The following is a 15,371-nucleotide window of genomic DNA, read 5'->3' as shown; positions in this document are numbered from 1 at the left end:
CCCGAGCGCGGCCGGTGCCGGCCCGGGGCGCGGGGAGCGGCGGCGCGCAGGCCCCGCCCCGCGGCGGTGGCAGCGGCGGGGCTGGGCGGCGCCTGGCGCCCTCACGTCCCTTCCTTCGCTCGCTCCCTCCCTCCCCGCCCGCCTCTCCTCCTCCCCCCCGTCGGCGCAGCGCTGTGGTGAAGCCGCATTGTTTGTGCCGCGGGGGGAGGGGAGCCGCTCAGCCCCGGGAGCCGAGCGCCGAGCCCGCAGCCGGACGGCGACGCGCGCCGCGCTTCACGAATGCGCCGCGCCCGGCGGCAGCAGCAGCCCCGCACCCAACGCCGGGTGACCGCCGCGGGCAGCGCGGCCCTCGTAGCGCCCGCTCGCCCGCCCGCGGCTGCCGGACGCGGGGCCAAGCGGCAGCACCGGCGGGGCCTCCGCCATTAACCCGGCCGAGCGTCGGCCGCAGCGGCGGAGCGGGAGGTCTGTCAGCCGCTCCTCGGCGGCTCCCACAGCGTGAGTACGGCCGGGCGGGCGGCGGGGGCCGGCGGGCGGGGGCTGCAGGGCCGGGAGCCGGCTGGTCCCGCCGCAGCGGGACGGGAGAGCGGCATGGGGGAAAGAGCAGGGCGGACCGGGCACGGCAGCCTGCGGGGGAGGGGGCAGCAGCGGGCGAGCGGGGAGGCGAGGCGAGCGCGGAGGTCTGGGGGAGGGAGGGCGCCGCTGGAGCTGTTTTGTCAGCCGCCATATTTGTGGGCCGAGTATTTTCGCGGCGGGGAGGGAGTGACTGTTGGGAAGGGCTGGAGATGATGGGCCCGGGCAGGAACCATCCTGCCGGGGGCCGGGAGGGGGGAGCGCCGCGCCGGGCAGGAACCATCGGCGGGAGGGGAGGGAGCGCGTTGGAGGCTCCCTGGGCGTGGGCAGGAAGTGTTGGCGCGGCACCGGCGAGGGCGGGCCCGGGGGCGTGGGCAGCCGCGCGCGGGAGGCAGGATCCCGGGATGGCTGCCGGATCTGGCGGCGTGCGGGATCTGCCGTCGGTGGGCTCTTTCCGCTGGGCCGGCGGAGAGCGGCTCTGGTGGTCTCGCGTGTCTCGGCCGTGCCCGCGCCCGTTCGCTGGGCTCCGTGAGCCCCCGCTCTGGGCCGTGCCCCGAGGGGATCTCTCCTGCTGTGCGGCTGAAACGGCGGGTGGTGTCCGCCCCGTGTGCATGTCAGCACTGTTTGCTTACCGTCCCTCATTGTCTAGGACTAAAGAGGATTCCTGTGTCTTTCTCTTTTTAATGGTCTACACGAAAGTGCCATTGAGAATGGAATTCCCTAGTCCATTGAGCAGGGAATCCAGGGACCAGAGGCAGTTTATTTGAAGAGGAGGAAGGTAACTAGGGCAGAGATAGTAATTTAGAACTATATGCTATTGCACTTTTCGTATTGGTTTTAACTATCCTACACCTTGATAAATAGCTTTTTTTTTTTTTTTTTTTTTTGCCTCATATCGTGTATTTCACAGAAACAGCTGTCTCCGTCTACTTCTGTTGTGGTGAGGAAAAACGTCTGCCGGTGATTTTCTTCCTAAGTAGCTGATGCAATTCTGGGAGAGGAGAGCTGTGGATAACTTTCCTGGTTTATATCCCGCAGTCTTTGAGGGCAGGACAGTGCTAAGAGAAGTACATTAAAATAATTTCGTGTGCGGTTAGTGCAGTATCTTTGTGAGCATTGAATGGAAACTTGTCTTAGTTTACTGTTTTTCAAATTTAGGTCTTGATCCTCATTCCTGTCGATCTACAGGATACTGGGAAGGGGGGTTGGAGGGGTGGCAGGGAAAAAAGCTAGCTGATAGTTGCCTAGGAAAAGCAAACCAGTTGTAGATCATGATTTTGCTATGCAGAAATCTGGTCTTCATCCAGAGTATTTATAGAACACATGCAAATAGAAGAATTTTGGAGAAACAAAACACTGCTTTGTCCTCTGGGGCATTTAAGTTATTCACGCTAAATTTGCATGAAATTAGGCCAGAGTACTACCCGTGTCGATTCTGTGTGCATTACATTGTATTTGTAGGGTGTGTTTGAGACTGTAACTTCCTTCCTAATTCAGCTGCGTTTACTGTTGAGTATTTCAGTATACTTAGATGTCAACTCAATAATTTTTTTATCACTCTGGTTCATACAGTTCATTTGACTTTTGCAACAGCCATCCTAAATCTTTAAGCAAGATTAAAGATCTTGTGCTTTTGAGTATTTTCTTCCTATTCTTATGCCTGCCTGAAGCCTTGCTCGAGAATCTTGGGAATGGAGTGGGATGGAGAGCTTGGAAACAACATTAATGTGTTTTACTGTGGTACTGAGTTAAGGTAGTGTGAACAGGTTACACGTTTTTGATTTCTGAAGGTCACCTCTCATCTCTTCCTGTGTATTTTTTCTGAAACAGTCTCTGTCCTCAGGAGCCAATATGAACAGATACACAACCAGCTAAAATGTAGGAAGGGGCATGAAAAATACCTAAACAGACTTTTACATATAGGCAGAATTGAAATGCAATTATATGAGGTAAACATGTTGTAAATTGTGTTTCTTGATTGATGAGTAAATCGAGTCCATTCTGATCTGTAATAAGTGCTGTACATTGACACATCAGTGTGTTTTAGCTGAAGAATGCATCATTACTTGTTCACAATAATAAACAGAAATCAGGACTACTGTATTACCTTTGGGCCTCTGAATTACAAAATCTGCACTGAAACTGGGAACTAACTTCATTTTGGTTATATTACTGGTATGTTTTTGGTTTTAGTCGTTGGACCTTCTGTGGCAGTATTAGTTGTTTAAACAGTTTTCTGCAGTTAAGAAACTAGTGTGATGGAATCGTGTGTTTTTTTACAGAATTTAATTATTAAATGCTTTGTCCAGAGTTGTTTGAGGAGTTGGAACCTTTTATATTATTCTGTTGTTTATAAAAAGCAGATCAGAGACCTGTCATGATTAAAATAAACACTGACTGTTTTCTGGTTATACAGTATAGAAACAAGTAATTATAGTTAAGAATTAGTGGTGTGAAAGATCTGTGAGAAGCACAATTCTCACATGAATAATAAAATTAGTTTAGATTATGAAAGCAGGGTCAGTTTGTGAGAGCAGACAGATCAGAGCCTTTCAGGAGCTAGTCTGAGGGTTAGTTGCCTGAGTGATTTAGTCTTCCTGTAGAAGGAGTTCCTTCAGTACTCTGAGGGTGTGCATTTAGAAGTTGTCATAGACTTATGGAAAAGGCAAGTGGCATGGAGTAGTTAATGTACTTGTTCAGTGCTTGCTGTTTTCTTCCTGAAATAGATATACTGGTCTTTAACAGTAGTTGTGCTTTGATCTCTCTATTTCTCTGCTATTTTGGCAATACATGCTAACACTAGTTGTGTTATAGTGAGCAACACTGGCTAGAAATACGGAGTTGAAATGGTGAGGTCCTAATAATACTTTAAGCAGTGATTAAAGATAGAGGGTTTTTTATGTAGCTGAGGTTGAGTGATGAAATTTATTAATGATTTATTGGGAAGAAGGAAGGAGGGGAATAGAATTTTAAACTTGACAATGTCAGTCAGGTTTGTAATATTTTCAACCCTTATGGGACAAAAGCCCTACCCAGCATGAAGATGTCAAAAGGCATAAGTATGTATGGAAACTTTTAATTTAGAAATTTTGTGACCAAAATGCATGCTCATCCTAGCCCTGGCACTTTGGAATGGTGGGAAGAAAGCTATCTTTTTGTGTGGTATGTGATCTTTTTGCAGTAGGTGGTAAACTTAAAAATTGTTCTAAAGAGCTTGGGACTGGGTTTAAAAACAGGGAGATTTTTATCTATCAGCTCCTGAAGAATCTGTTGAAGGAGAAGGGTGTGTGTACATGCATACTTAAAAGCAGGGAACATGTTTTGGCTCTAAGTCAAACGTACTTTACAGGTGGAATATTTACTAGTTGCAGTCTGTACTGCACCATATTGGGTACTGAGAGTTCTGTTTTTTCTTGTCATGTTGTGAAGAATAATGGGCTCACTTAGGATTGAGGAAAGTAAAAAAAGTAGGGGCTGTCAAACTGCCCACTTGCCAAATGTGGAAGTATGTGTGCTTTTCTGGCTTTTAAATATAGCTATAGTAATTGAGTTGATAATGTGAGTGCTGGAAAAAAATTCAGAGAAAACTTGTTTTTCTCTCACAATTGCATTAGTTCTTCTGAAGAGAGGTCTAGAGGGCATAATCTGTAGCTGTTGCAAAAATTTTCAAACTGCAGGCACCCCTAAGGTGTTATGAAGTATTGTATTAAAGGTTTTCTTACAAGGTAACAAATGCAATTTTTTTATCTGTGACACTTCTGAAGAGTTTTTGTTCTCATGCAGTGGTCTTGCCAACAGTGCTTCTAGAGGGTTTTTGTAGCAAGGATTTTATATAGCTGTGTTTACTCAGTGAAGCTGTTACTTAGAAGATCTATTGATCTTTAGGTTAAACTTGTACGAAACTGAGCAGTCCTGTTGAGTAAGAGTGACAGGTTTTGTTTATTTTTAGTTAAATATATACATAGAGGGCAGTAGAACTGAAGGGTTTTTTCCTTACTGCAGTATTTTAAAAACTAATATTTTAATACGATTGTTGGGAGTTCATAGTATTAACTGTTGCTCTAATTTTAGGTAAACATTACCAAATGAGGAGAAAAGGAAGATGCCATCGAGTATCGGCAGCAAGGCATTCTTCGTCCCCATGCAGTATTAAGCACTCCCCGACACGAGAAACCTTGACATACGCTCAAGCTCAAAGGATGGTTGAAATAGAAATTGAAGGTCGCCTGCATAGGATCAGTATCTTTGATCCTTTAGAAATTATATTAGAAGATGATCTTACTGCCCAGGAAATGAGTGAATGCAACAGCAATAAAGAAAATAGTGAAAGACCACCAGTTTGTCTAAGAAGCAAACGCCATAAAAATAACAAAGTGAAAAAGAAAAATGAAGCTCTTCCGAGCTCACATGGTATACCTGCTACAACAGCTCCTCTTCCAGAACCAAAAGTACGGATTGTTGAATACAGTCCCCCTTCAGCTCCTCGGAGACCTCCAATTTATTACAAATTCATTGAGAAGTCAGCAGAAGAACTTGATAATGAAGTTGAGTATGACATGGATGAAGAAGATTATGCGTGGTTAGAATTGATAAATGATAAACGGAAAAGTGATGGAGTGTCAGTTGTTTCACAGAATATGTTTGAATTCCTTATGGATAGGTTTGAAAAAGAGTCTTATTGTGAGAACCAAAAACAGGGTGATCATCAGTCTTTAATTGATGAAGATGCAGTGTGTTGTATATGCATGGATGGTGAATGTCAGAACAGCAATGTGATCCTGTTTTGTGATATGTGTAATTTAGCAGTACATCAGGAATGCTATGGGGTGCCATATATACCTGAGGGCCAGTGGCTCTGCAGACACTGTTTGCAGTCCCGCTCTCGGCCTGTAGACTGTGTGCTGTGCCCAAACAAGGGAGGTGCCTTTAAAAAGACAGATGATGATCGTTGGGGACACGTGGTGTGTGCTTTGTGGATTCCAGAAGTTGGATTTGCCAATACGGTTTTTATTGAGCCAATTGATGGTGTCAGGAACATTCCCCCAGCCAGATGGAAGTTAACATGCTACCTCTGTAAACAGAAAGGTGTTGGTGCCTGCATCCAGTGCCACAAAGCAAACTGCTATACTGCATTCCATGTGACATGTGCTCAAAAGGCTGGTCTGTATATGAAAATGGAACCTGTGAAAGAACTAACTGGCAGTGGAACAACATTCTCTGTGAAAAAGACTGCCTATTGTGATGTACATACTCCACCAGGTTGCACACGGAGACCTCTGAATATATATGGAGAAGCTGAAATCAAAAACGGTGTTTGTAGAAAGGAGGGATCAGTCAGAACTGCTAGGTCTACATCAAAAATCAGAAAAAAGACAAAAAAAGCCAAGAAAACAGTGGTTGAACCCTGTACAGTTATGCCAACAGTATCTGCTCCTTATATTCCCCCCCAGAGGTAAGCAAACCATCAAAGTGTGAGAAACCTTTATTTTATTATCTGTTTAATTTTAAACCAGTGCTTTTAGATGCCTCCTTCAAGTTCTTTATGTTTTTTACGTGCTTTCTTTGAAGGCCTTTCTCAGAGAATTACTGTTAATTATGTACATTGTACTTTTGTGGAGTTGCAGTAAAAATGCAGTAACTACTTCAGAGAAATTATGAAGTGATCAAGTGGTCTGTCTTGTCCTCAGAACATTTGGTTTGGGGTTTTTTTGTCAGACTAAGTTATGTTGTGTGTTCATTTGTCATTCACTGTACTTTTGAGAATTAACTGCTGAATTTGGAATAGTAGCTGCAGTTGATCTTCATACTGAAAAAAAAAGCCAAGCTAAAAGTTAACTTTATTTGTAATTTTGGATTCTGAGCTTCTTTTTCTAATTTTAAGAGATCCAGGATGAAAATTACGTTTGTGTATATAAGTTTTGAATCTTGTTCATCTCACCTTTTTTAAATTAAGAATAAACTTACAGTGTAAGATCTATGTAGGTTTAACAAAAAACCTTCAAGGAAGTGTTTTCCTTATGGGGCAGAATAACTTCTCAGGAGCTATTTCCAAAATTTATATTTGTGTGTTTTCAACACCAATATATTTGTTTACCCCTTGAATTAAATTCTTACTAATTTAAGAGCAGTAGTTTGGAAAGTTTCTCAGAACAGGCACCACTTCGATGTCCAGGCTCATTGCCTGTACTGTGACTGAACTCAAGAGTGCACAGACAAGTGAGGGCTTTTGAAATAATAGGATGCCTTTTAAATAGCTGACTCACAAGTCTCAGGTAGTGAGCAATTAAAGCTGGTTAAATTAACCTAAATAAATACTTGTTTTGAGACTGCAGTTCTTTCCTGTAATAAGTTTTGTTAATATAAGAAACTATTTATTGACTGACTTTGACAAACAGCCTTCAGCTCCCATGTGGTGTTTACAAACATCAGATTAATTGCTCTGTTCTCTGTTACGATTTCCTTGGTAAAATGGTATTTTTGTTTAGTGATGCACTGCAGAAAAACTTCAGTTGACAGCAGGCAACTAATACTGCTATTTAAACAGGAGCTATTGTCCGTGGAAGGGGGAAGTTGGTGTAAAATAATTTGGCTTTGTGTTAATTAGGACAATCCCAATTGGTAGTGTAGTGGGGTTTTGTTTTGCTTTTTTTAAGACTGTGTAAGAAAGAACGTGAACTAAGAGTTGAGGATAAGTAAGTATGTTCTCAGTTGTCCCTCTGGCAGCTCATTCCATTGGCAACTTTAAAAAAAGCCAGATCCTAAAAAGATGTTATCATCAGATGGCTTTTTTTCTAATAGTCATTAGATAACAGGAGCAAAAATACAAAAGACATTTTCTTCTTTCTTTTTTTTTTGCATTAATGATTGAATTTCTTTTCAAGACTGCAGAGAAATTCAGCTTGCTTCTATTTATGCTTCTTTTCAGAAGAAACGAGTACAGTTCCTGTACTGTATATCATAAATGTAAAAAATGTGCACAGTTTAAAGCTATTTTAAGGTTGGGCTTTATTATAAATTGCTTGTCGTCAGCTGAGGGAGACCCTTGCTTAAGTAGTCTGTAATGTGAACGTGTTCAGTCCTAGAAAACTGATCCCTGAATTAAAAGTGAAACAGAAATGGGCATATTAAAAGGAAAAGTGGTTACACTGCAGACCCAAATCTCTAGTTTTAGACCGAAAATTGTCTAGTTGTCTTTGGCTATTCTTCAGGTTTTTTTCTGTTCCAGAAACGCTCTCATGTTTCTGTAGGAGTTAAGTACGTGCCCATAAAGTATTAAAAAATTATTTGGATCATTTCACAGCAATCTTCATTTAAATTATTCTTTTTCTCTCATCTGTTTTTTTAGTATGCTTTTATTCCCTTGGAGCTGAAGCATGATTTTTCAGAGTTCTTGAGGAAGAGCAATTAAGCTATTTAAGTTGAATAAATATATACACTCTGTGTTTAAACACTAGTGTGTTTTTACCTGAAGAATTTGATTTTAATATGTTTTTAACATCTCTGGAAATTGAGGCACACGTGGAGATGCTTGGTTTGGATTGCTTTCTTAATAACTAGACAATACACCTCCTTGGCCTATTGCTGGCTCTTCGGAGTTAGTAGTTGGAAGAGTGTACAAATATGAAGATCATAGTGAGGAGGGAAGTACTTGCTAGATGCAGCCCCTGAGTTCATCTGGTGAAGCTTGAGTTGAAAAGCATCTTGCAATTTACATTCTGTTTAGAGGGAAGGATTTATATCCTTTCCTGGATGGTGAGAGTATATGAAGGACTGAGCATTTTAATAACACAGTTTTTGATCATTCTATTTTCCAAAACAATTATCTTTAAGTTCATAATATTTTTAAAAGACTGGGTGTGGAACAGCATACTTCATAATTTCTACACAACTTTTGTAGCTCATCAATTTCTGGATCAGCTTACCTTAGGTCAGGTTTCTATGCTACTTCCTTGCATGACCTTGACCAGAATTTCTTACACAGATGTCATACTCTGAGCTTTTTGCTGTTAATTTATGTAGATAGTGTCATTCTCTAGGTTGTTTATAATCTAATTATATGACATCTCAGACTTTCATCTGTGAACTATTGATTTGAGGGTGAAGGATCAGAAGTTGCTAACCATTGATCCAGTGATGATAGGAGATGAATGCTTACCTCCCCTGTCTCTTTTTTTTTTTCTTTCCTTTTTTTTTTTTTTGTTTTGTTTTGTTTTGTTATTTATTTTTAATGCTGGGCCTATATCTGTCCTGTTGCCTAGGTAATTTGGAAAGTCTATACCTGGGTATCTACTTCCAAAGGTGCAGTAGTTCATCTTAGAGCCTTGAGGTGGTTTCAGTTTTCAGTGCTGTCGATGCTGACTTGTAAATTGCTTAGCACCTGTAATAATGTATGGGACTACCAGGGAATTCTTTTGCATGGAGGATGTACGTCAGACCTTCTGGCTATAGAGATGTGTTGTTTCTTGAGTAGGAAATTCCATTCAGTTTTTATTGAAATACAAAACTCCTGAATGTGCTTGCTCACACTGTACTGTTTGTACTCATCAGCTTTTTCTGTTTGTCTGTTTTTGGTGGGGTTTTTTTGTTTGTTTGTTTTTTGCGTTTTTTGATTGTTTAAAAGTAGAAATGAGCTTCATCTAAAAGTTGTGTTTCTGGGAAGTGCCAGAGCAGCTGTGCTGTGTGGGGAGGGGAGTGGGAAAGGACACTCTAAAACTGTCCCACTGTATGGGAGGGACAGACAGTAACTGCTCCTCTTGTCAAATGGTAGTCAAAAAGTAGCCTCCCACTGCCACCGGCTAGTTTGGCTGAAGAAAATGGCAAATTTGAAGTGTAGTATTGCCACTGGGGATGTGTAATGGTAGAGAGATTTGCCCCCTGCCCTAAAAAAATACTAGAAGGATTTTGTTTAGACTGCAGGTCCAGAATTTTCAAGTTAAGAAATCCTAACTTTTAGGGTTAGCTTGGCAATCTAAATCTAGGTGCTTCTCTCTGTTAGTTATCTTGTGTTGACTCTCCTCAATTCCGTGTGGATTTTTTTTTTATCTGCTGCCGTTTGTCCTTGTCCTTTATAACTGTTGCCTTATTCAGCAAGCAGGATAAGTAGGTGAAGCAGAAGAGTTACAATGTTAGCTGGGAAAACTACATGTGGTTTCACTTTTTTTTTGAGTGCTTGATTCTTTAGTACAAATAACACTGGTTTTGTGTAGTCTGTTGATCTTACGTGTCAAAAGAGGCATTTAAAATACGTTTGCTTGTTTGCATAGTGTCAATATTCATGTTCTTAAAAAATGCTGTGAAACTATGATATTGTAGCTATATACTTGGAGGGAAATATAATGTGATATAAAATATTTAATCTTCAGTATTTTTAAAGTATGCACTGAGATACAGTGTAATCCTCTATTAAAATGCCATTCATTCAAGTTCTACTCTGTTAAATGGAAGCTGACATTAAAAGTATATAAGTATTTGCTTTCAACTTCAGTTTCTCTTTCTACAAACATGGCATGTTTGTTAGGCCTGAAATTAAGAAAACATTTGAAATGGAGCACTTGTAGAGAGCAAAGGATAAATAAAAAAGCCCCACTTTCATTAGAAGTAGGAGCACTGTTGTTGTATGAGGTGTGTTGTGTCATTAATATTAAAAGATTGTTATGAAAGTAGGTGAGTAGTAGCCAACAACTGAGAGCAAAAATTGCTGAGACTCTTACAAAAGCGTTTTCAGCTCTTCTTACGGATCAGCATTTATGTGCCCCACATTAACTGATCTCTCTGTGTTGATCTTTGCTTTTATTAGGAAGAATACTGTGCCTGGAAGTAAAGCTGGATTTCTTTTACTGTGTCTCAAGGCAGAACCAATATTTTCTTTTGGTTTATAATTTACCCACTTGAGCTATCTTGAACTTTCTTGCCAAGTAATTAAATGTAATCTTGTTATCTTGACATCGGAATCTTGTTGTCTCTGAAAGGAAGTATGGAGCAGAGAAATAAATAATAAATAAACAGAAAGTGTTGAAGTGCAGTATTAAGGGGAAAGGAACATTTACAAAGCCTTTGAGACATTGTTAGTCTGCATTCACAGATAATGCTTCTTATTCATATATGTAGCTTGTGGAATTCTTTTGGAAATTTTTAAAAATGTTTTTTAGGGTACTGTGGGGTGTTTTATTAATACATTCAAAAAGTTTTTAAGGTGGGGGGAAAGAATAAGAAATTTGGCTTAAAATTCAACATTAAAAAGCCATTTAAAAATACTGCTAGGGCCAGCATTGCAAAGAACTTGAAAGCTGAATAAATCCAGACTAATGTGTGTTAGCTCTTTATCCTTGAATATACATGTATGTATAATACACAGAATCATGTGAAAATGCTTCTTTTAATTCCAGGGGAGCATTATGTAGGTGTGCCTTGTGACTGTACCTAATACTTGGATCATAGAATCACCTAAGTGAAGGTGATGCCAGAAGTCATCGACCGCTGATGTTTCTTGTCACATTGTTTGAGTTTGAAACCTTTCTGTTACATGTAGAAGCTACTGCTGATGTCATCCTTATCATTTTGCTTAAATAAAAAAAGTAATTTTCCCTAAATTAAAAACAAAAGCTACTGTGGTGTTCACTAGTTTTGCCTCAGCAGTATTTTTAAAAAGTAAAGGTAACTTTAGAGCCTTATTTTGAAGCTAGTTCATCTTGACACTGGTTGGCTGATTAAATAAGGATTAATTAATGTGTTTGAAGAAGTGGGACTTACTTAGTAAATTGTAAAAGTAGATTTTGAATAAAAATAATACTTTTTTTTCTTTTGTTTATTTTATGTGTACAAGGCAAAGAAGCTTAAAACAAATTAATGTTACCTCTGTAAGACATATCATTAGTATTCTGTGTGCTTTCTAAGGGGTTTGGTCCATAATGATTATATATGTGATAATGCAGTTATGAAGACCAAGATTTGTGTGATTTTGTTTTTTAGAACTTCTGAGTTTCACCAGTTATGTGAACTTCCATTAATTTTTTTGGTTTTGTGGCAATTAGAGGGTGTTGTGACTTGTGCCATAGCAAAACATCTAAAGAATGCATTGTCTGAAGAACTGTCTCCTGGCAGTTTTTTTTAATTCAATGATCAAGTTACAGAGTGCACAAAAGATTAGAAGATAAATACTGAGATTTCTTCTTATTACAGATTGAAAGGTGATTTTTGATTAATCTGATGTGAATTTAGCCTTTTGATATTAGATTTCAAAGTCATGTGGTCATTACATATGTATAGGAGCTGGCAGAAGTAAATGTGTGCATATGATTTTTCTGAGAAGAGTTTTTCTAGTGTGGCAAAGTGGGGGGTTTTCATTGTTTGGTTTGGTTTTGGATTTGTTTTCTTATTTTATTTATTGTTTTGGGTTTTTTTCCTTAACTGAAGTTTTGGAATATCACAAACTTAGTTGTTAGAATAGGAAGAAAATAATAAGCTAACAGAGAATTAACTGACATAATAATGTTTTCTTGCCTCTTAAGTTCACAGTTCTACTTTCCCTGTCAAAACAAAATTTTACAAGCTGTTTGCTCAAATAGAAAAATGGGAGTTTCACAGTCATGTAGGCAACACAAAGTACTTCCTACATGTGCATTCCAAATGAAATACTATTTAAATACCAGTAAATGTTGAATAAAGAATAGGAACCTGGAGAACCTTTCAGGCTTCAGAAAATGTATCTATTTAACAGTAGATAAAATATATACTGTTGGACTCTCAACCTAGGAAAGGGAAATTCAGTAACTAGACTTTTAGAACATAGCAGACAAAAAAGAATAAAATCTGGAAAGCAGTTCTAATTAGGAAAGTATGTATTTGTTACGTGGGGATTCTGCAGACTTGTGGTGCAGAGAAGTTTAAATGAAATCCCTTTCAGTCTTTCCAGGATTTGGTATGTACTCTGTTAGGCATGTAGCTGACTTCTGCTTGGTATTAAAGGAATGTTGCCCTTTTTCAAAAGGAAGTCAAGACAAGCAGATGGATTCTGATTTTTACATAGTTATTCATTTACCTGTGTTGTTTTTCAAGTCAGTCAGAACAGTTTGAGGTGGTTTTTTTTAAAGTTAATAAGTCATGTAGTAAGCTTTATCTTTCATTGAGGAATGGGATAACAAAGTTGTGTTTCTTGACTGTTTAAAAAAAAAAAAGTATATTGAAAGATGAGTTTTACAAGCACTTTGATAAACGGCTGCTGCCAAAGGTTTTCCATGGGAAGAGTAGGGAGAGTTTAATCTGTCCAGGTGGGCATTCTGATCTTCAAAAACTTAATTTTTTTTATATGGAGCTAGGAGGAATAGTTGGTAAGGCTCTAGAATTAATTCCAATTCCCCAAATAAATTCTTCCATAGATTTTATTCTAGTTCTATGCTAATTGTCTTCTAGTAAGTGTCATTGGAATTACTATAATTATCTGTAGGGAAGTCTTGTGTCTTTCCTGCTTCCCACAAGTCTCAGTATATTTTGTGGAAGTTTGCTGAACAAGGTGTGAAAATTCAAGTGTTCTGGAAACTCAGTTTACTTTTTTCGACTTGTTCAATACAGATTTTTTTACATTTTCTTCTGACAGGTTTTAGAAGCTTATCTGCAATCTTTGTGTGGGAAAATAGGGGTATTTTATTTGCTTAGTAAAGTGGAACATAATTTGATTGTTAATGGGTATTACCACAGGTCAAGAGAAACTCGTATGTTAGTGATACCGAATGAAATTTTACAGAGTATAATACAGTTTTCCTGTGTTGTGTGTACCTTTAGTACTGCTATGCTGGATAAAGGACGATGCAAAATAATAAACTGATAAAACTGGGGACTCAGGACAAGTATGGTAATTAAAATACTAGCGTTTGTTCATGTTTAAAAATTCCTTGGTTTTAATGGGTATTTGATCTTCCTTTGGGTATTTGATTAATACAGATTTTTATAATAAGTTCTTTGTGCTTGAGTTACTCTAGTAATGTTGTCAAAATGACATACTCAAGAAAATGTTCTTTCTAGTTTATATTTCAAAAACTTAAGAATCTTGAGGTATTGTAATACGAAAATAATACCTGTGGGGTTAAAAAATGTGTCTGTGCAGTGGTTAGTGATGATTGATAAAAATTGATGATTATCTCTCATGGCTTTCTTAGGTTAAACTGCCACATTGTTGGTTACCAAAAATACTGGTTTCACTTTTCCCTGTAACCAGTTGCCATAGTTGCCGCAGTGATATGTAACTGAAACTGGGGAAGGAAGGAAGTCATGAGTCAAAGAAGGTAGCTGTGAGATTTGCCAATATGTTAAAAGCACATCTCTTACATTGACAAAGTTTATTTAGTGCATTTAAAATGCATCTAAAAGGTGAGGAAACAAGGACGAGTAACACACTCAGCTCTCTGAATGCATTGACCAGTGAATTAAGTGTATCACCCTTTACAAAGAAGATATCCATCAAATTTCTCCATGTCAGGACGAAACTGTAGGTGTTGCTTCAAAGGTTCAGTTCAAAAGAGACCTTTCCTTATTTAAGGGCAAGCAGGGAGTTGTATGATACCCCTTTTTTTGCACTACTGTTTGTAGTGCACATCAGTGTTTTACAGTGGGGGGCTGGGAAAAGGAAGTAGTACTGGCTCACTCAGTTGGCTGTGACACAATTAAAACAGTTCTGAAAAATGTTTTTGTCATCTGTGTAGTTTTGGCATGTAGCTCTAAAAAAAACCAAACCAAGAATCAGTATGACTGCTGGTGCCAAAAGGCTGCAGTGGTCGTCAGCTTGAAACGTAATGCTTCTTTTATGAGACAGTTAGATAGCAGCAGTCACTGAATATCATTGGAACACAGGTGCCTTTTAAGGAATTTTCAAATTCCTCTATCAATGTACTTGGTTTTTAATAACTGGTAAGTTGAGGGAAAATTATGATTTTTTTCTCCCAGTAGTTGGTATGGTTGACTTGCCATTAGAAAATGATACAGAAAGCTGTTCTTTTTTGATATGCTTATACTGGAAAAAGTTCTAGTATGGACAGATACCTTAGCAAAAAAATGCCTTCATTGAGCTGTTTTCTGTTGTTCTGGGAGGTGCCCTAAGTTTTGTAAGCCTTGCCTCTGTGCTGGGGATTTGTCAGTGCAGTGTAGCAATTAATCCTGTCATGTCCAAGTCAGATCCTGCATTGCAAAATGAAGTCTTTAAACGGCTCTCCCTTACGTGGCCCAAATGCATGCCTTTTTTTTTTTATTCTTCAGTATTTTTTTTGTAATATCTTTGTTGTGGAAAAAAAAAAAAAAAAGAAGGAAAGTGGAATGCATGGCAAATTCTTTAAGTGGTGGGAGCTTCTAAATCAGTACCCGGTCTGTGCGACTTCTGGGGTTCTACAGCAGTGTCGTCTCATTTCCCCAAAATGATTGTACTGCCTGTCAAAATTTAAAGTCTTTGGGACAGTAAAAGTCTACCTGGAAGTATCAGACTAAGCAAAAGGATGGTTAAAGAGCTGTGATACAGGTTGTGGGTTGTTAGAATCTAACAGCAGATGTAACATCCTCCTAGCACTAAGTTCATAGTGTAGAGGCTCTGTAGATACCTGCCACATGAAGCATTTCAGACCTCTGTATTTTGAGAAGTATATTGCTGCTACCCATGTGTGGTGTTTAAATTAAATACTTGGTTTAATTTGGAGGGGAAAGCAGAGATGAGTAGTTTCCAACCCCTTGTTAAGTAGTTTCTGCACGCAAATTATCGTCTGTTTATTTCTATTTTGGAAGTTGAAGAATGTCTTCTGTGAACATCTTTCTTAAGCTTATTT

The 15,371-nt window shown here is 39.4% G+C and overlaps 1 protein-coding gene across 6 annotated transcripts in view; it reads left to right on the top strand.

Moving 5' to 3' along the window:
• Nucleotides 1-139: 139 nt before the first annotated feature.
• Nucleotides 140-15,371, top strand: part of BRD1 (bromodomain containing 1) — a 60,594-nt gene continuing 45,362 nt past the window's right edge. For 3 of the 6 annotated variants that reach the window (XM_068995572.1, XM_068995564.1, XM_068995580.1), the window contains exons 1-2: nt 417-495; nt 4,642-6,022. In XM_068995572.1, coding sequence (XP_068851673.1) covers nt 4,656-6,022 — 1,367 coding nt within the window. In that variant the 5' untranslated portion in view covers nt 417-495; nt 4,642-4,655. Of the gene's footprint in view, nt 496-1,491; nt 1,511-1,681; nt 2,324-4,641; nt 6,023-15,371 lie in introns of those variants that run through there. The other 3 variants (XM_068995553.1, XM_068995536.1, XM_068995544.1) reach the window with 3 other exon arrangements.

Source organism: Aphelocoma coerulescens, chromosome 1A (genome assembly GCF_041296385.1).
Source record: "Aphelocoma coerulescens isolate FSJ_1873_10779 chromosome 1A, UR_Acoe_1.0, whole genome shotgun sequence".
Taxonomy (NCBI): domain Eukaryota; kingdom Metazoa; phylum Chordata; class Aves; order Passeriformes; family Corvidae; genus Aphelocoma; species Aphelocoma coerulescens.
Note: the sequence above shows the minus strand (reverse complement) of the source record. Positions and strands in the feature narration are given on the sequence as shown.